The 21,994-nt window shown below is 32.1% G+C and overlaps 1 protein-coding gene across 3 annotated transcripts; it reads left to right on the top strand.

The window, feature by feature from the left end:
* Positions 1-381: 381 nt before the first annotated feature.
* LOC139506181 (uncharacterized) lies at positions 382-19,462 on the top strand (the record flags this gene model as incomplete). 3 transcript variants are annotated; one of them, XM_071295409.1, is given in 7 exon segments in its annotated part: positions 382-487; positions 6,533-6,567; positions 13,098-13,159; positions 16,480-16,590; positions 17,476-17,606; positions 18,194-18,284; positions 19,352-19,462. In XM_071295409.1, coding segments are annotated over 5 exon segments (502 nt in total), but the record flags the coding sequence as incomplete, so codon positions are not given.
* Positions 19,463-21,994: the final 2,532 nt, after the last annotated feature.

Raw genomic sequence — 21,994 nt, forward strand, 5'->3', positions numbered from 1 at the left:
TTTTCACTTGAATTATTTTTCAGCTTATTCGAATATGTGCATGTTTTCTGGCACGTTTGAAATAAATGCAATTCATCTAATGTTTGAATAGATATAGGAGGATGTGGTGTGAGTGCCAATGAGACAACTCTCCATCCAAATAACAATTTAAAAAAAAGTAAACCATTATAGGTCAATGTACGGCCTTCAACACGGAGCCTTGGAGGCCGTACATTGACCTATCATGGTTTATACTTGGCTCACACCGAACAACAAGAATGTATATTTACATATTTAGCATGTTTTAAAAACAGGAAAACATGTTTATAAGTGCAACACATGGTATTTTTGGACAAGAAATCAATTTTTTCTTACTCTTGAAAAATTCAAATGAAGTAAAACAAGAAATCAATCTGGTTGACGCAAAAATGACAATCTGTTACACAGAATAATAGTGTTGCATTTCTTTCCAGTGGGTCTGAATCAACACTGATTTACAGAAATCTTGGTAAGAATTTAGTCTTAGGTGCTGGATTATTTTATTAGTTGTATTTGCTTTGAACAAGCTGTCAGTAACTACGAGTACTCTCAGATCTGTGCTTAGTGCCTCAGTTGTTAGGATATATACAGGTAAACGGCCACTTTCCACTCCGTACATTTGTTAGATGTATTTCTATTAGCTATGATTCAATTGTTTTTTGGTTTAATATGTTCTCCTATATATTTGTATTAGTCCTGTAATGTTATGTTGTCATTTTAATGTTATATTTAACATTGCCATTAAAGCGGGAGGTTCGGCATGCCACAAAGCCAGATTCAACCCACCATTTTTTTCTTAAAAAATGTCCTGTTCCAAGTCAGGAATATGGCCATTGTTATAAACTCATCATAGATGCCAGGACTAAATATTATAGTTACCTTCAGTTTTAGTTTGTTACCCTGATTTAGTTTTTTGTCCATCGATTTACGAGTTTTGAACAGCGGAGTACTACTGTTGCCTTTATGTATTCATCTAATGAGTTAAGCCTTTTTCAACTGATTTATATTGTTCGTTCTTATGTTGTTCTGTTACACCACTGTCCAAGGTAAGGTGGGGGCGGCGATGGGGGATCCGGTTAACATGTGTAACCCTAATCTAGATTATCCCAGACGCTCCATATGCATAGTTAATATTTGCTCTAAGAACGATAACTCTGGTGCTTCAAGACTAGTGTAACCCCGTCACATTCTTTACACAACTGTATGTGCCTGTCCCAAGTCAGTATCCTGTAATTCAATGGTTGTTGTCGTTTGTTGATGTTTTACATATTTGTTTTTTGTTCTTTTTTAGTTAGTTTTCTCGTTGGAATTGTTTTGCTTTTGTCATCTCGGAGCCTTTTATTGCGGACATTTTAAAGCCTCCCAAACGAATAGCAGTCTAATAATGATTAGAAAATAAGTTTGATCTAATGAGGTAAAATAATTGAACGTGGCTACGTACTTATACATTCATCCCAAATGAATGGAGACCTGTAATTTAAACTGGTATTTTAAAAAAAATTTCGAACTGTAAACATGGTAAAGCCAGTACTAAGCCGGAGTTACTGGAAACAAGTGATGACAGGAAAATGAGGGACTAATTCTATGTTTTTTCATTTATGCCCTCTGGGGAAACTGTCCGTAACTTTCTTATCCAAAATCTTTCCCGAGCGACTCTGTCGACCTTCGACCAACCCTCGTTGTGGTCTATGATTGTGATGGTAAGGTTTTTGAGATCAGCTTGTGTGTGACTGCTATTCGTTTGGGAGGCTTAAATATGAAGTTTCTTTTGCAATTGCCCTAACGTTGTCAAATTTGAAATATTATACCAACTTGGATCGGTTAAGAAATTTTTGATTTTTTTTTTGTTTGTTTCAGGACTGCCCTCAATGCAGTTTTAACATCTAAACTGTTGTGCCAGTTCACATCGAAAATAATTATTTTCTTTTGGCATATCTTTGTAATCTTTGCGCCGTGTTTGGAAATTTTAAAATTGTATCAGCGTCTGTGGGTGTTCGATTAAATTGTATAAATTCAAGATTTAGAAAAAGTTTCTCAGTTTGAATATATTGACATGATTCATTTGACATCGTGCTATTATTGAAGAAGGATATCTGTTATCCGAAATATCTAATATTTGTTCATTTTATAGTTATTTAATGGTGATGTTGTACCCTTTTTGACTTGTTATTATGCCCCACCTACGATAGAAGAGGGGCATTATGTTTTCTGGTCTGTGGCTCCGTTCGTCCGTGCGTCCGCTCGTCCGTCTGTGCGTCCGTCCGTTCAGGTTAAAGTTTTTGGTCAAGGTAGTTTTTGATGAAGCTGAAGTCCAATCAACTTGAAACTTAGTAGACTTGTTGCTTATAATATGATCTTTCTAATTTTAAAACCAAATTAGACTTTTGACCCCAATTTCACGGTCCACTGAACATAGAAAATGAAAGCGGGAGTTTCAGGTTAACGTTTTTGGTCAAGGTAGTTTTTGGTGAAGCTGAAGTCCAATCAACTTGAAACTTAGTAAACTAGTTGCTTATGATATAATCTTTTAATTTGAAGCCAAATTAGACTTTTGACCCCAATTTCACGGTCCACTAAACATAGAAAATGAAAGTGGGAGTTTCAGGTTAAAGTTTTTGGTCAAAGTAGTTTTTGATAAAATTGAAGTCCAATCAACTTGAAACTTAGTACATATCTTCCTATAGTATAATCTTTCTAATTTTAATACAAAATTAGATTATTACCCAATTTTCACGGTCAATGGAACATGGAAAAGGATAGTGCGAGTGGGGCATCCGTGTACTTTGGACACATTCTTGTATATTATATTTTGTAGTGTACAAAATCATATTACATGATCCATCACCCTGTAAGATTGATCGTTGACTATTTTTTCAGTCATTTTTATATATATATATATATATATATATATTTAATAAAATTATGATAAAACGTAATGTGTTAATATTTAATTAATTACTTAAGCTTATAACTATTTTTGATCTGAGCGTCACTGATGAGCATTATCTAGACGAAACGCGCCTCTGACGTATTTAATCATAAGCCTGATACCTTTGATAGCTATTTAGTAAAGAAATTGTAATTTTGATAAAGGGAAACAAGTTTGAAACTGACATAAATCCCTTTCCACATTGCGGGAGCGAGTGCTGCCTTGTAGCGGACATAAACCTGCACTTTTTTTCGAAATCTACAACGGTGTCTTTTACGTGCAAGAGATATGTCTCTCTCTTAACACGGGGCTAGCCATTTATCGTCCCCTTTCGATGGACTATCATCGTGTCCTCAAGACCATACTCTCAAATGGTGTAAAGAGAGAGCCGAAAATTCAATCCCTGAAATGTACATCCCGGACCGGGTATCGAACCAGGAACCTTTGCGATAGTAGTCAGATGCACTAACCACTACACCACGGCTCTTTTAACGGTAATTAGGTTATAATTGATAATTTTTGCAAGATAATGTGTAATTTAATCAATTGCATTCATATATAATTTACCCCAAATGTGAAATATATTATACTTATAGTGACTTGGAATAAGTGTAAGCTATTGTGTTTTGCTGTGTTTTATCTTGTTGTAACGTTTTTTTCAATTTAAGGATGTACTTTGGTGATCTAAGGTAAAATTAAATAAATCAAGAATTCAAAGTTGATACTTTCAAGGGCACTAGCTACGAGATATATAAAAAAATCCAAAGTATGATTTTTTTGTTCAAATCATCAACGAAATTGAAATAGTGAAGTAATAATTAGAAAGAGATAGAATAACGCATGCATTGTACGTGTACGGTATTTAAAGGAAAAGAATGTCAACATTGAAAGGGAAACTAGGTAAATAATTTGATTAACTGATTCGATCCACAGAAAATCATTCTTATGAAGATAAAAACGACGATAAACATAATTTGTAATCTACAATACAAAATTTAACAGACCTATAAAAATCCAATTGCACGAGTTGCTTAATCCATTTATAAATGTGTATTTGTTTATATCGCTTATATGGTCATAGAAGGTCAACTCGATAGTTAATTAGATGGCGTATTGGCTAAAATTCACACGAAACGAAGCTACATCTTATTGAGACCATGTTCTATAAATTGTTTATTTTATACTTTTCATATAGTTTGGAAAAAGTGTTTTACATTTATATAAATAAAATATGAGAATTTGAGTCAAATCGGTGAACATGAATTTAACCATGTATCATATGGGAAACGACCAAGGAGTCACTTGTTCAAAAATCTCATCTAAGTACATCCTTAATAGTCCAGTCAAACTAAGATTTAACCTCAAACTAATTGCAACAGAAAATGTTTAAGTTCTAATCTATAGCAGTATGCCCTTTATATACACAGAAAAAAAGTCCCAGAAAATCTAACTTGAGGAAAACTCAAAATCAGCATTTTAAATTTCCTATGGAAATTAACATTGGAAGGGGAGATAACTCTTGCAAAAATGAGTCTTTTTGGTCAGTTTTTGGTTGTTTTTCTTGAAATTTATGTAAAGTATGATACTTTGATGGGGTTATAAGTTTGTATTTGAGTAAATTGTATAATATTCTGCTCATGAAATGTACAAAACCGAAGTGTTGTGGGTAGTTTTTTTTTTCGTGCATTTTTCATTAAAGAAATTGCAAATTTGAAGCTTTGTAACTATTTTGAAAAAATAATGTGAAAATTTGGTATTGTTTGTATTTGTATATTATGTGTTTCAGAAAATTACTTATGTTAAGAAACTTTAAAACACAAAAAGAAGAATATATGCTTAATTATTTTTAATAAATTTGAGATTCTTTACCTTGACATGTTGAAAAATTGAATAAATGGTCAACCTGTAAATTACGAAATCTAGATTATAGCTTGATAAAATATATGAAAACATCTTTAGAGTTGTTTGTTATACTCTAAAGACCGCTGAAAAATCAAGAATCAATACATTCTGAGGAATAGAAGCGGTCAAATTATAATTTTGTATCAATTTTTATTCATATTTCTGCCTTTTTTGCAAGAGTTATCTCCCTTTCCAATGCAAATCTCCATAGGAATTTTAAATGGTGATTTTTTTAATCTTCCTCAATTTAGATTTTATGGGACTTTTTTCCATGTATATTTGAGGGTATAATGCTAACGATTAAAACTTTAAAATCTTCTGTTGCAATTACTTTCAGGTTAGGGTCAAATATATGTTAGATTGACTGGACTATAAAGGATAATCTTGTTGTAGCTTCAATGAACAGGGGTTTTCTTTGTTGGTTTTTAAGCTATTTTCATTGATATTGCATAGTGTGTCTTTCTTTCTTGAAATGTTACTCTATTGTTTCAGCTACGGGTGAATGGTTGTACCTATTAACGCGTTTACACTTATTGCATATGTTTGCTTCTGGTCTAAGTCAGGAACCTCACCAACAAATTTGCAGAAATGAAACTTTTGGTGAAAGGAAAATATATGTTGACCGTTTTGATTCAAAATTCACTTGTCTATGAGTTGGCGTTAAAAAATCAGGATTAATGCGCTACATAGTAATCTAATTTAAGATTTCCAGAAAACCGGGAGTTATTTTGATAGTACCTGTGTTTTCAAGATCAGAAATTTCATATAAAACATTGGTTGAAAATTGGCATGTAGAAATGTGATACATGTACAATTCAGGATATACCTGTTTTCCTTGTAGTTAAATTTAAGGTAAAATATTTAGACAGCTGTGAAAATTGCAAGATTTGGTTGAACAGATAGGGATTTTAATTGGTGGTCTGACACCTTTATTTTCGTTTTCCTCCCAAAATAACCATAACTGAATGATCATAAGAATAGAATGACAAATACGAGTATACCTATATAGAACACAGAGGCATGATGATTAATAATTCATTGTAGAAGGAAGAGAAGCGACACACAAAATGAGGTCTTCTCGTTTATTAGTATAGATACTCTAACTTTTATTTTACAGGTCTTTGTATCTTCCCATCCCTGTTTCACTTGAATTATTTTCAGCTTATTCGAATATGTGCATGTTTTCTGGCACGTTTGAAATAAATGCAATTCATCTAATGTTTGAATAGATATAGGAAGATGTGGTGTGAGTGCCAATGAGACAACTCTCATCCAAATAACAATTTTTAAAAAGTAAACCATTATAGGTCAATGTACGGCCTTCAACACGAAGCCTTGACCCACACCGAACAACAAGAATGTATATTTACACAATCATGTAATTATTTAGCATGTTTTAAAAACAGGTCAATGTACGGCCTTCAACACGGAGCCTGGAGGCCGTACATTGACCTATCATGGTTTACTTGGCTCACACCGAACAACAAGAATGTATATTTACATATTTAGCATGTTTTAAAACAGGAAAACATGTTTATAAGTGCAACACTTGGTATTTTTGGACAAGAAATCAATTTTTTCTTACCCTTGAAAAATTCAAATGAAGTAAAACAAGAAATCAATCTGGTTGACGCAAAAATGACAATCTGTTACACAGAATAATAGTGTTGCATTTCTTTCCAGTGGGTCTCAATCAACACTGATTTACAGAAATCTTGGTAAGAATTTAGTCTTAGATGCTGGATTATTTTATTAGTTGTATTTGGCTTTGAACAAGCTGTCAGTAACTACGAGTACTCTCAGATCTGTGCTTAATGTCTCAGTTGTTAGGATATATACAGGTAAACGGCCACTTCCACTCCGTACATTTGTTAGATGTATTTCTATTAGCTATGATTCATGTGTTTTTTTGTTTATATGTTCTCCTATTTATTTGTATTAGTCCTGTAATGTTATGTTGTCATTTTAATGTTATATTTAACATTGCCATTAAAGCGGGAGGTTTGGCATGCCACAAAACCAGATTCAACCCACCATTTTAAGAAAAAAATGTCCTGTTTCCAAGTCAGGAATATGGCCATTGTTATAACTCATCATAGATACCAGGACTAAATATTACAGTTACCTCAGTTTTAGTTTGTTACCCCGATTTAGTTTTTTGTCCATCGATTTACGAGTTTTGAACAGCGGAGTACTACTGTTGCCTTTATGTATTCATCTAATGAGTTAAGCCTTTTTCAACTGATTTGTATTGTTCGTTCTTATGTTGTACTGTTACACCACTGTCCAAGGTAAGGTGGGGGCGGCGGTGGGGGATCCGGTAAACATGTGTAACCTAATCTAGATTATCCCAGACGTTCCATATGCATAGTTAATATTTGCTCTAAGAACGATAACTCTGGTGCATCGAGACTAGTGTAACCCCGTCACATTCTTTATACAACTGTATGTGTCTGTCCCAAGTCAGTATCCAGTAATTCAATGGTTGTTGTCGTTTGTTGATGTTTTACATATTTGTTCTTTTTTAGTTAGTTTTCTCGTTGGAATTGTTTTGCTTTTGTCATCTCGGAGACTTTTATAGCGGACATTTTTAAGTCCCAAACGAATAGCAGTCTAATAATGATTAGAAAAATAAGTTTGATCTAATGAGGTAAAATAGTTGAACGTGGCTACTTACTTATACATTCATCCCAAATGAATGGAGACCTGTAATTTGAACTGGTATTTAAAAAAAAATTTCGAACTGTAAACATGGTAAAGCCAGTACTAAGCCGGAGTTACTGGAAACAAGTGGTGACAGGAAAATGAGGGACTCATTCTATGTTTTTTCATTTATGCCCTCTGGGGAAACTGTCCGTAACTTTCTTATCCAAAATCTTTCCCGACCTTCGACCAACCCCTCGTTGTGGTCTATAATTGTGATGGTAAGGTTTTTGAGATCAGCTTGTGTGTGACTGCTATTCGTTTGGGAGGCTTAAATATGAAGTTTCTTTTGCAATTGCCCTAACGTTGTCAAATTTGAAATATTATACCAACTTGGATCGGTTAAGAAATTTTTGATTTTTTTTTTAGGACTGCCCTCAATGCAGTTTTAACATCTAAACTGTTGTGCCAGTTCACATCGAAGATAATTATTTTCATTTGGCATATCTTTGTAATCTTTTGCGCCGTGTTTGGAAATTTTAAAATTGTATCAGCGTCTGTGGTGTTCGATTAAATTGTATAAATTCAAGATTTAGAAAAAGTTTCTCAGTTTGAATATATTGACATGATTCATTGACATCGTGCTATTATTGAAGAAGGATATCTGTAATCCGAAATATCTAATATTTGTTCATTTTATAGTTATTTAATGGTGATGTTGTACCCTTTTTGACTTGTTATTATGCCCCACCTACGATAGTAGAGGGGCATTATGTTTTCTGGTCTGTGGCTCCGTTCATCCGTGCGTCCGCTCGTCCGTCTGTGCGTCCTTCCGTTCAGGTTAAAGTTTTTGGTCAAGGTAGTTTTTGATGAAGCTGAAGTCCAATCAACTTGAAACTTAGTAGACTTGTTGCTTATGATATGATCTTTCTAATTTTAGAGCCAAATGAGACTTTTGACCCCAATTTCACGGTCCAGTGAACATAGAAAATGAAAGTGGGAGTTTCAGGTTAAAGTTTTTGGTCAAGGTAGTTTTTGGTAAAGCTGAAGTCCAATCAACTTGAAATTTAGTAAACTAGTTGCTTATGATATAATCTTTTTAATTTTGAAGCCAAATTAGACTTTTGACCCCAATTTCTCGGTCCACTAAACATAGAAAATAAAAGTGGGAGTTTCAGGTTAAAGTTTTTGGTCAAGGTAGTTTTTGATAAAATTGAAGTCCAATCAACTTGAAACTTAGAAAAATCTTTCTAATTTTAATACCAAATTAGATTATTACCCAATTTCACGGTCCATGGAACATGGAAAAGGATAGTGCGAGTGGGGCATCCGTGTACTTTGGACACATTCTTGTATATTATATTTTGTAGTGTACAGAATCATATTACATGATCCATCGCCCTGTAAGATTGATCGTTGACTATTTATTCAGTCATTATATATATATATATATATATATATATTTTTAATAAAATTATGATAAAACGTAATGTGTTATTTAATCAATTACTTAAGCTTTATAATTGGTTTTGATCTGAGCGTCACTGATGAATATTATGTAGACAAAACGCGCATATGACGTATTTAATCATAATCCTGATACCTTTGATAGCTATTTAGTAAAGAAATTGTAATTTTGATAAATTACATTTCAGAAACTTAGTAACGGTAATTAGTTTAATCATATTTATTTATAGTGGATTGGGAAACAAGTTTTGAAAACTGACATAAATCCTTTCCACTTTGCGGGAGCGAGTGCTGCCTTGTAGCGACATAAACCTGCACTTTTTCGAAATCTACAACGGTGTCTTTTACGTGCAAGAGATTGGCTCTCTCTTAACACGGGCTAGCCATTTATCGTCCCCTTTCGATGGACTATCATCGTGTCCTCAAGACCATACTCGCAAATGGTGTTAAGGGAGAGCCGAAAATTCAATCTCTGAAATGTACATCCCGGACCGGGTATCGAACCAGGAACCTTTGCGATAGTAGTCAGATGCGCTAACCACTACATCACGGCTCTTTTAACGGTAATTAGGTAATAATTGATAATATTTGCAAGATAATGTGTAATTTAATTAATTGCATTCATATATAACTTACCCCAAATGTGTAATATATTATACTTATAGTGACTTGGGAAAAAGTGTAAGCTATTGTGTTTTCTGTGTTTTATCTTGTTGTAACGCTTTTTTCAATTAAGGATGTACTTTGGTGATCTAAGGTAAAATAAAATAAATAAATTTGTTGTTTTACTGTCTTCTGATTGGTTAAAATTATTAGTTTTATTTTCAATGTTGTCAATCTTGATGTCAACACGCCTACTCTGACGTTGTGTATTCATACGCCAACATGTATATACGTTGTTATTGTTAATATAAATAATATAAAAAGTTCTTTGAGCCTTATTTTTGATAGAAATTTATTTATAATGAATGGCAATAATTTATTTTGATTTTATTGAACCATAAAACTAATTTTTGACCCTTCAAATTTTACATAATCCGCTTCGCGGATTATTCAATGTGAAGAGTCAAAAATTAGTTTTATGGTTCAATAAATTCAAAATAGATAATAGCCATTCATTAAATAAATCAAGAATTCAAAGTTGACGCTTTCAAGGGCACTAGCTACGAGATATATAAAAAAAATTCTAAAGTATGATTTTTTTTGTTCAATCATCAATGAAAGTGAAATAGTGAAGTAATAATTAGAAAGAGATAGAATAACGCATGCATTGTACGTGTACGGGTATTTAAAGGAAAAGAATGTCAACATTGAAAGTGAAACTAGGTAAATAATTTGATTAACTGATTCGATCCACACAAAATCATTCTTATAACGATAAAAACGACGATAAACATAATTTGTAATCTACAATACAAAATTTAACAGACCTAAAAAATCCAATAGCACGAGTTACTTAATCCATTTATAAATGTGCATTTGTTTATATCGCTTATATGGTCATAGAAGGTCAACTCGATAGTTAATTAGATGGCGTATTGGCTAAAATTCACACGAAATGAAGCTACATCTTATTGAGACCATGTTCTATAAATTGTTTATTTTATACTTTTCATATTTTTGGAAAAAATGTTTTACATTTATATAAATAAAATATGAGAATTTGAGTCAAATCGGTGAACATGAATTTGACAGCTAGTGCCCCTTTAAGCTAGAAGGGCATTCGTTTTGTTAAGGATCAAAATAAGCAAAAAAATATTGAAAGATTAAGGAGCTCTTTTTCGAGGTAATAGATTTATAAGATATGGCGGCGAAAGGCTGACTCAGACTTTTACCTTATATTTGCATCGACATTATTTGAGTCTCAAAATTTTGTCAAATGACCTTTTTTGAGCTCTTAAGTCTTATGTTAAAAGATAAATAGGTGTTACGGAGCAAAATATTTAACCATGTATCATATGGGAAACCACCAAGGAGTCACTTATTCAAAAATCTCATCTAAGTACATCCTTAAAGGATAATCTTGTCGTAGCTTCAATGAACAGGGGTTTTCTTTGTTGGTTTTTAATGGTTGTACCTATTAACGCGTTTAAACTTATTGCATATGTTTGCTTCTGGTCTAAGTCAGGAACCTCATGTTCAGTGGTTGTCGTTTGTTGATGTGGTTAATAAGTGTTTCACGTTTCCGTTTTTTTTTTATCGTTTGTTTTCCGTTTTGAATTGTATTACATTAGACTTTTTTTGGCCCTTTATAGCTTTTTCCGTGTTGAAAACCGTATTTTGACCTATACTAGTAATTGGTTTACTTTTACAAAATGTGACATGGATGGACGTAGTCGCATTGGCACTCAGACCAATCTTCTTATATCTATCTATATATCTTTACTTTGTATATTCTAATCAATTTGGTTCTCTAAATAAAGGCAACAGTAGTATACCGCTGTTCAAAACTCATAGATCCATGGACAAAAAACTAAATCGGGGTAAGAAACTTAAACTGAAGGAAACGATTAAATAACAATAATATAACAATGGCCATATTCCTGACTTGGTAGGGGGACATTTTTAAAGGAAAAAATTGTGGGTTGAACCTGGTTTTGTGGCATGCCAAACCTCCCTCTTTTATGACCACAATTAGCTAACAAAAGGCAACAAGTTTAAAATTTTAATACGCGAGAAGTGCATTTTTCCACACAAGACTTACTACTGACGCCAAGATACAAAACTTTGAAAACCGAAACAAGTACAGAGTTGAACAGCATCGAGGACCAAAAAAATCAAAAAAGTTGTGCCAAAAACGGCCAGGGTTTTCTGTTAGGTACTAGAACATCCCCATTATTTAGAATAATTTATACTTTTGCAAACAGCAACTTTTAAAAAATGACTATACAAAAGATATATGATAAAACTGAAGTATTAACTACTTACAGGAAACAACCGAAATACATAACATAACCTGACAAAATGCATCACAAAAAATAGACACATCCAAATATGAAAGAGATTGAGAATCATTTTGTGACACTTATTTACATTAAAAAATGACAGACCCTTCATTTTGGAAAGGTCGTAGTGAGAAATTTTAATTTCGTCATGTAATACTGTATATAATAAATAATTAAAAAGAATAAGACTTATATAGATGTATGGAATAAACGTGGCCTTCACTTATAATGGTTCCAGTTCTTATCATTCAAGATGACGTAACAGTATTCAAATGTTTGAAGAACTTGTCTTTACCAGGTCATTGTAAAATCTGACAGCCGGACATGCTATTCGATTGCTCAACTGAGTCCCAATTTCACGAACAGAAATAAATATTTGCATACAAATATATATATACATCTTTTTACCTATTCTTTGCAATTGCCTTAAATATCCATAATGAATTATGAAATGTCCAGCTGAGAGAGGATGGCCCAATTTTTGTATACAAAATAACAGAAAACTCAATAAAATAAGACGGAGCTGAATTTCCGGATTTTTAAATAAAGGGTTCCGGAATATTTTCCCCCACAAAGCAAAGTTGTGAAATTTAAAATTCTGAAACAAAAACAATATTTCAGCGAAGAAGGCCTAATTTACAACTTTTGTAAAAATAAGCTGATGTTTTTCGTGTCAACCCCCTAAAAGACCTACTACATGTGTCTCGTGTTAACCCCTACATGTCATATGATATGTGCTTCGAATCAACCCTTGTGTTTATCCCTACATGTCCCATATATTATGTTTTTGTTTACCCCTACATGCCTTAAAACACATGTTTCATGGTGTCAACACCCTACATGCTACATAACCCCTACATAACTTATAACGTTTGCTTTGTATCAACCCCAATATTATCTATAACATGTGTTATGTGTTTACCGCTACACGACCTATACGAAAATAAGTTTTTGAATATATTTTTTTGTACGTTATTACTTTTTTTCTAAGCAATTTCACCCATGATGCATTACTCTGTAATGACAACAAAGCTTATGAAAACAAACATTTGATGCTTGTTTTTTATGATGTATCACTTGTGAAAACAATCACCGCAGCATATATCTATTAACGATATAAACTAAAATTTTAACGCTTGAAACAATCTTTAGTTTGCATAAATCAATGTTTAAAAATATAAAGCTTCTTGCAGTGAAATGAAGATCCAAGTTGTAGCTGCATTGCTCTGCTTAATAGTTGTTCTATATTCGGAAGGTAAGTCTTTAATTTGAATCATGGATTACAAATATATTATTTTAGTTCCCTTACGGTTCATGTGGACCATTTGGACGAGCATGCCCTAGATGAATAAAATTCAATTACATTGTATATTTTAGAAAAAAATCAATCTTAATTGAGTTTAGCAGTTCACATTTTCCGTTCCTGCAGAAGATGATAAAATTAACAAACAGTTGAGTTTTACTTGATATTGTCAGGTATCTATTGTCCATCTATTGTCCATGTCAATTAATACAGTAAGCTTCAATTACCAACTGTTGGCATGTTCTCAACCTCTTTCACAAGTAAGTTTATTTTAGCTCCGATGGAGAAATGTAAAAAGTTCACTGTAAAATCCTGTTAAGTTTAATTATGATTAGAACAGAAAGTAGAGATAAAGATAACGTATATATTTATATTCAGTCTGCTGGATATATTGTTAAGGCAACTGTTTTAAGATATAATACTGTGTGTTGCCATATAAGCACATTTATTTTGGTTTCATTGACATATAACGCTTACTAGCATTTCATTTAAATGATATTGATGTAAGATATGCAATCTAAGAATTGTTAAATGTTTTTATTAAACTAATTTGTTTTATTTTTTTTAAAAAGAGACTCAGACTTGATTCAACCCAAATTAAACTCATGATGGAACATAATTAGCAATACACAGTTAGGAGTTAAGTTTCGCATTTTGGCTCCGGTGAATTTTTCAAATAGGAAAGTTATTGAGTATTAAAATTCATTTTTAGACAGCTGAGTTAATTTAGCCTTCAAAGCTGGTTTCAGTGGCGGATCCAGAACCTTTCCTAAGGGGGGGGGGGGGGGGGGGGGGTGCGCTGACTGACCTAAGGGGGGGGGGCCGCTCCAGTCATGCTTCAATGATTCCCTATATAATCAACCAAATTTTTCCCACGAAAGGGGGGCCCGGGCCCCCCAGGGCCCCCTGGATCCGCCTATGGGTTTATAAGAGCATCAAGATTATTTTTTATATGTTTTATGGGCTATTTTCTGTTTGAAAATCCGTATTGTCATAGCTTGACCGGCCATCGGTCCAGAAATTAATGTAATGTTTACAAACACTTTTTTTCCACACGAATTTTTTGACGCAATTTTACCAAAAATGAGATGAAAGACATATGATTTTCATTGGATTTGCTGAATGGTGTATGTAAACAGTTTAAGAAAAGGTATTACCTCAAGTGATTGAAATTCTACTTTTAGTCAAATTTTGGGAAATTATGTGTGATCTCCCCCCCCCCCCCCCTTTTGCAATATTTGATAACAAATAAATGCAGACTGTTGCCATGGATACACCCAAAAGAAATTATATTTTACCATTTTATATACTGGATTTAAATCTATGGAAGATTCTGATTACATACATATGCACATATATGACAAAAACAGTAAGCTTAATATTGGAAGACAACAATGAAAAGGGGATGGTAAAATTTATAAGGGAAAATTTTAATATTTTTTTTATCTGTTTATTGCTACCTTATGGCATACTTACTAAACTCAGAATCTTATGATTTTAGACTTTTCATGCTACAAATCTATTGATATTTAGATTTGAAATCAACTTCTGAGGAAATAAAGTGTTTATAAAGAATGACAATACATGTCATTTTTATTGTTTATAGTCCTTAGCAAACAAAATTAGACATTTTGACACACGGCTTGTATTTGTGCTCTATCGGCTTAACCCTGGCTTCTGATGGATTGTCTTGTATGTAGTAGCGTAAATATTGAACGCGTCGGGTTTTTTTTCTTGCGAATATATCAAGTTATTGTTTTAACAAGATTTCATGTTACATTTTGGCATATATTAAATGTATAGTTAAATAAGATGTAAGAAATTGTTTCCTTATCACCAAATTGTTTAATCAAGTATTTGGTACGCAATAAGCATAAAGATTAATATTTTGTACAATTTTGCATCATCAGAGATTTTATTAAGATTTTCAACATAAAAAACTGACAAAAGAGGTCCAGTTTTTAAAACTTTGCCAAAAATTGAGGTAGAGACAAGATTTTACACTTTGACTTGGCACCTTTCTTTAAAATCAGTTTTTGTCGCGTTTCAGTGTCAACTGCTAACCTTCATAAAATATTCATTACTCAACCAATTTTCAAAAAATTAAAAGGCCATATTACTTGTTTTAGCTAGCAGGACACCGAAAATAAGTTTAGTGGGAGAATTTGAAAAAATATTTACTATTAAGGTAGCAATACACAGTTAGGAGTTAAATTTCGCATTTTGGCCCCGGTGGATTTTTCAAATAGGAAAGTTATTGAGTACTAAAATTCATTTTTAGACAGATGAGTGCTAATTAAGCCTTCAAAGCTGGTTTATAAGAGCATCAAGATTATTTTTTACATGTGTTATGGGCTATTTTCTGTTTGACAATCCGTATTTTCATTACTAGACAGGCCATCGGTCCAGAAATTAATGTAATGTTTACAAACACTTTTTTCTACACGAAGTTTTTGACGCAATTTTACAAAAAAAAAGAGATGACAGACATATGATTTTCATTTGATTTGCTGAATGGTATATGTCCCCCCCTCTTTTTTGCAATATTTCACAACAAATAAATGCAAATTAGTGCCATGGATACACCTAAAAGAAATTATATTTTACCATTTTATATACTGGATATAAAATTGATGGAAGATTCTGATTACATACATATGCACATATATGACACAAACAGTAAGCTTAATATTGCAAGAAAGCAATGAAAAGGGGATGGTAAAATTTATAAGGGCAAATTTTAATATTTTTTTCTTATCTATTTATTGCTACCTAAACAACAGAACAAAGTTGAGATTATTTATGACGAGACGGATATTAGATCATTCATGACAAAGATCATGTAGTTCATGGCAAGACCAAAAACAGAAATTTGATGAAAAGACAGATATTAGATTCAATTTAATGTCATTATCTTTCTGTAAATTGTCCTTTGTTTGTATGAAGCAAGAAAGCAAAAATGCGGTCACGTTTATTTAATTTAAACAAAGAACAGAAACATGTGTTTAACTAACAAGCATAATAAGTATTATTTTTCCTATTTTTATAGTTTTATCTTTTCCCTTGGTCTAGGGTTTTAAAACATTTTATTCATCACAAGCCCGAAACTTGAGGGAGAGAAGCTAGAGAAAATATCAATAACAACGTAAGATATAACTTTAAATTTGTCATTTGGTTTTTGTTATAGCTTTATCTTTTAAAGGGATATGATCTACAAAACGGTCGTCTAGCGTACAAAATTATATTAATTTTGACCGTACAATTCTGTATAGGTAAATCCTATGGCAAACGCATATGGAAAGGCAATTCAAGGTACAACTACAAATTTGGCGGTGAGAATTATGGGTACTATAACCAGGGAAAACAGTGCAGAAGGTGTAAAGGTAAACTTGTTATAGTTCTAAATTTATAATGATTTGATTTGTTACTAGTTTGAAGTTGAAAAATGAAGATTTAGTTAATGATTAAATTTCTAATTTACAATATCTTAACCATTTGAAAGAATCATTTGACAGACATTTACTAAAGTTTAGAATATTATTTTTACTTTAATATTGTAAATTTTACCTCAAATACATTCCAAAATTCTTCCTTTTGCATTGTTATATTTATGGTAAATACTTTATTTTAGAATATTGCATGAACATTGTTCGTCCGTCATTCTGGTCTCCAGTCATCCATCAGATATCTCCTTCGTCACACCTCTTTCTTTTTGCCTTTGCTGTTGATTCCTCAAGAAAAACTAAAAATTAAACTTTTTCATTGAATATTTCTCAAGCTATTTTCAACAGAATGAATTCACATTTGGTTAGCAGCTTGGAATTGAACACGTGGCGCTATTCAAACATGTCAAACATCAACTTCCTTTTTGCCGAGAATTTGAATACGAATGGGGTGTGATTAGCTCAAGAACGCGGGCATTCTGTCGTTTTTACTGTACGAATAACAGTGTGATGAGCATCTGAGTTGGAGAAACGATCTATTTTCAAAACATGTATTATATATATGTACATTTAAAGTTATATGTATACCTATTAAACTCTGTGTTATATAGTTTCTTGTGGAGATTTGTCTCATTATCAATTATACCACCTTTCCTTTTTTATGTTTGTGGTATGTCTATAACATGGTTTATGTGCTCTGTTTAGTTTATATGCTTTAATATCATAAGTGATTAACTAATTAAACTGTTTGCATACTGCCATTGTTTCTGGTATGGCATCATAGGAAACTTGGTCAACATATCATATAAAATATTTTCTTTATAGGCCCTTGTAAAACTCTTCCAACCACATGTCCAGCGGGTTACACAAAACTGACCAATCAAAGGATAAGTCCAAATTGTTACCTTTTTGGAGGCAGCAATAGAGAAAATAGAACAGATTGGCATGTAGCAAATGTGAGTTCATCGTATAACATACTAGTATTTTTAAGACAAAAGAAACTGTTAGTTAAAATTTACCTTTTAAATATCAGATGAACTAACATGATATGTCTCCTGAACGGAAGTACTTAACGTTTCAAATCCGTTAGACAAGATTTTGCCTGTTTGCTGAAATTCTAAAACTTTAAACATGCTGAATCAATTTTAAAAAATATTGTCATATGCAGTATAAGTTATTCGGTAGATCAGCTGTAAAATTAAATTTTATGTTGCAATTTGGTTTGGTTTGCCTATTTTCGTATTTTGATTAAAAGTAAAAAGAGTTTTTTTTTTCACTGTATGACAGGCGGATACCTGTGTACAAGGATATTGACAAATCGATTTTAGACTTATCCTTTTCACTACAATTTTAAATAGAATTTTTCATCTCTCAAGAATTATAAAAAGGCCATATTTTAGAATGGAAAAAAGGTATATATTTAAACAAAAACAAAAAATAAACAAAAAAACAAAAAAAAACCAAACAAGAACGAGTCTTCTTAAGTCTAAAACATTTAAAAATGTGAAAAACCTTTTTTTCATTTTGTTTTTTTTCTTTCAAGGCGATATGCACCAGTACTCCGGGTGCTTACTTGTGGATTCCAGAAACAGAAGAAGAGGCTAAAGCAGTTTTAGTCAAATTTGATGCATTTGGTAAGCAGTTGTAAAATTTTCTTTCTCAAAGTCATTTTGTAGTAATTTTGATTACATTGGTTTGTATATTTATGTTGGTTATTGTGTTGTTAGATTGCTATTTCATTGACTTTTTACCACATTTTCTTTTATTAATATATTTGTAAGGGACCTTTTTTCAACATAAAAATAATGATATTTTTATCTAATATGCTTTATAACCAGTACAGTTGTTTATTATATTAATTTTTTAACATTTAGAAGGCGGTAAAAGTAAAATACGTAAAAGTCAGTGCAGCTCTTATCATATCGAAATATTAAGTAGCAATAATATAATATATAGGTTAATATCCGTCCGTCAGAAACTTTGATTTTTCGGATGCAAGATCAGATACTTGATATTAGGTTGCAACATTACTCAGATAAATGGTTACACATAATTATAGGAAGATCCCTATTGATCTGTTGTTTCCCTTTAAAGATGTTCTCTACTGTTTCAAAATAACAAGCTTTTTAAAAGACGTTCTATTTTCATTTGGTCTTTTGTCGTGAGTTGTCTCATTATAAATCATAACACATCTTCTTTTTGCATATGTTGTATTAATTTATAATATGTAAATAAAGGAATAAAAAAAAAGAAATGATAAAGTGTTCTTGTGGTCGTTTCCAAGATGAATCATTTCAAAATCATTTAGCAATAACATAAGATTTTCAAATATGGCCTTTTAAAGTAAATATATTTAAATTGTGGAAAGAAAAGTAGGATAAAGTGTGCAAAAATTTTAATTGCACTATATGAATAAAACCAGTTCATGCAATTTGTATATTCTCATACCAAACTAGAAATACCTACCAAAGACTTATAGTAGAAGCGTGTAGATTAGGTTAAAAAAAACCAACTGATAATAGATTTAAGAACTTTAAAGATATACAAAATATCTATATTTCAAACTACATTGAAAAATACCCGTTTTAAATCTGAAGGAGTGATGCGAATAAAGATCACTTTGTTACGATAAATGAGTACCCTTTTACTCCAAATAAATAACAATAAGTAATGCTGTCAATTAAATTTTTAACTTTTGTAGGAAAGTTACAGGGTTTTGACATTTTCACAGGAGCAAACAATTTAGCTGACAGAAACAGATATGTTTATGCAGGAACAAATGGCATATTTGACCCGAATAATCTACCATTTGGTATACGTATGTTTATTGATCATTTTACAGTTTTAAAATTTTCATTAACACACTAACATATTTTTAGTTTTAAAAAAACCTATCTGGGAAAATCGTTAAATGTTAAATAAAATACATGCATTGACATTTACAGATTTTTATTCAATATCCAAAATTATTCTATATACCAGTGTATGTAAAGTGCAGACCCTAAAATACCATTTTCACTGTATATGCCATGCATTTCTGATGCAGAATGGTAAATAAACAGACGAAAAAATATGATATTTGAAGAAAATGAAGAAAAATAGTTCACATGTAAATGTTCAGTAATAAATAATACAAGTTAGACTAAGTAAGAGATGGGAACGGGTTTTTATCGCGCCGAGAGCCATCCATACGTGAAATATATACCGAAATAGGTGAATATTTAGGACGTTTTACCAACAAATCGTGAAGGTGATTAAAGAACTAGCAGGGAAGATGTAGTTGAAGAAAAATATTCATTTCAACACAATTATTAATGTTGTATAACGTAGAATAGCTTTTGTTATTTAGTTTGTCCATATTGTATTGAATTCCACTATGATACTATCTTTATGCGAATCATGTTTACTTTTGAATAATGATACTTTACTTTCATTTTCACTGTAGATCGATTCATTAGTATTGTATATGCGTTGCATTTTCACTGTATGAATTTTAGTCATTTTTATGCAATAAATTCCTAATTCAGCCGACTTACTCAAACAATGATTAAAGTAAGAAAAGGGTTTGATAGTACTGACTTTGAGATAAAAGTTTGAGTGAACAATCCATTAAATTCAATAGAATTAATATTTATTTGAAATATAATACATTGTAGTCATAATATAACAACATGGGGATCATTTAAGAGTTGAAAGTGTAACTGTTTTAGATTAAAGAAATATATTTTAAAAGGCATGCCAATTTGATAAAATTCATGTTTCTGCAGTAGTCATTATACGCATGTGCAAACAAATTTTATCATTGGATTTCGAGTATGGGTCTTTTTACAAAGCAGAAGAAGCATGTCATAGATTTTTTTTTATAATTCATCAGCATCTTTATTTAAAGTACAGTTATATTTATCCAATGCAATGACACTTCATCACTGAATACGTACATCTATCATGTCTATCGAAATAGAATGGGATAAAAAGGGATAAAAAACAACAATGCTTTTCTAATATTTTTTATATAAATCACTTCTTGATCAATTTCAACGAGGTTTTGACGTAAGATTTTTGATTTTGGGTCCGGTTTTAAATTGGCCCACAGGGTCCAAAATAAAACTTGAGGTTCTTTGGTAGGCTGAATCGATATATGATTGTGTTTATTATTTTTTGGTCCATTGAACAAGTTTGTGGGGTCCTTACTGTCAAGAAATAAATTCTTTTGAATTTCAATAACAATTGAATAATTGGGGTACTCTGGCATGCTGAAACTCACCGTGTTTTTATTTTTTTAATTTTGGTATTTTCGGCCAAGTTATCGAAATGGTCCACATTGAGGTCCAAAGGGTCCGATATTCAACATTTTCTTTATTTCATCAAAAACGATGTCTTGCTTAAATGTTGTGTACATACTTACCCCAAACTGTTCAGGGTTGACCTCTGCGGTAGTATCAAGGGTGCTCTACAACACGTACATCATGCACCAATGCAACTTTATCAGTTTATATTTTTGACAGAAAAAGTTTGCCCTACACAACTTGACTTGCATTTCACGCTTTGATGACTTTGGGTAATTTATATGTCACATGTCGTTTCATTTTATACAGTAAAGAACATGCAAGCAATAATCGAGCTAAACCTATCTTTCCTTCAGAATAGGAATATTGAAGCATATGGGGTTCTACAATACGGGAGGCAAGTGAAGATGAACCACAGAACTAAAGTTAAGAAGGGGGGAGTCTTCATACCAATGCACTTATTGTCCTTTCAAGACAAAATGGGTAACTAGTTTGCACAGGCATAAGAAGATCCACACTAATGAGTTACACAAATGTGACCAGTGTGAATTAAGATTTTAAGACTTCTCAATGAGCATCAAAACTGATAGCATGGAGAAAGCCTGATTTGTACTCATTGTTCCAAACACTTCAAAAGCAGACCTGGGCAGTGGCGGATCCAGAACTTTTTGTAAGGCGGACCCAATGGATGACCTCTAAAAAAAACAGGGCGGGGGGGGGGGGGGGGGGGGGTCCAGTTACACCTCAGCGATTTCCGTCTATAACCAATAACCATCAAACCAAATTCCAGTCTTTCCTTTGTGGAAATGAACCTTGTAGTACAATTTTAGAGAGATCCATACACTTAAACACAAGATATTGTCTGGAAATTAGAAAAAAAATGCCATTTCTGTTGCCCTTTATTTCTGCATGTTTGGAACAATTATCCCCGAATTTAACCCTAGTCTTCCCTTTATTTGTGATATTGTTCCTTGAAAATGAAAACGAAAATATCTTAAAATTTAGTTTCAAATCATTTTTTTTGGTAATTTCAAAACGTAAACAAATAAAGTTTTCCC

This window comes from Mytilus edulis, unplaced genomic scaffold, assembly GCF_963676685.1.
Source record: "Mytilus edulis unplaced genomic scaffold, xbMytEdul2.2 SCAFFOLD_1221, whole genome shotgun sequence".
NCBI classification, from domain to species: domain Eukaryota; kingdom Metazoa; phylum Mollusca; class Bivalvia; order Mytilida; family Mytilidae; genus Mytilus; species Mytilus edulis.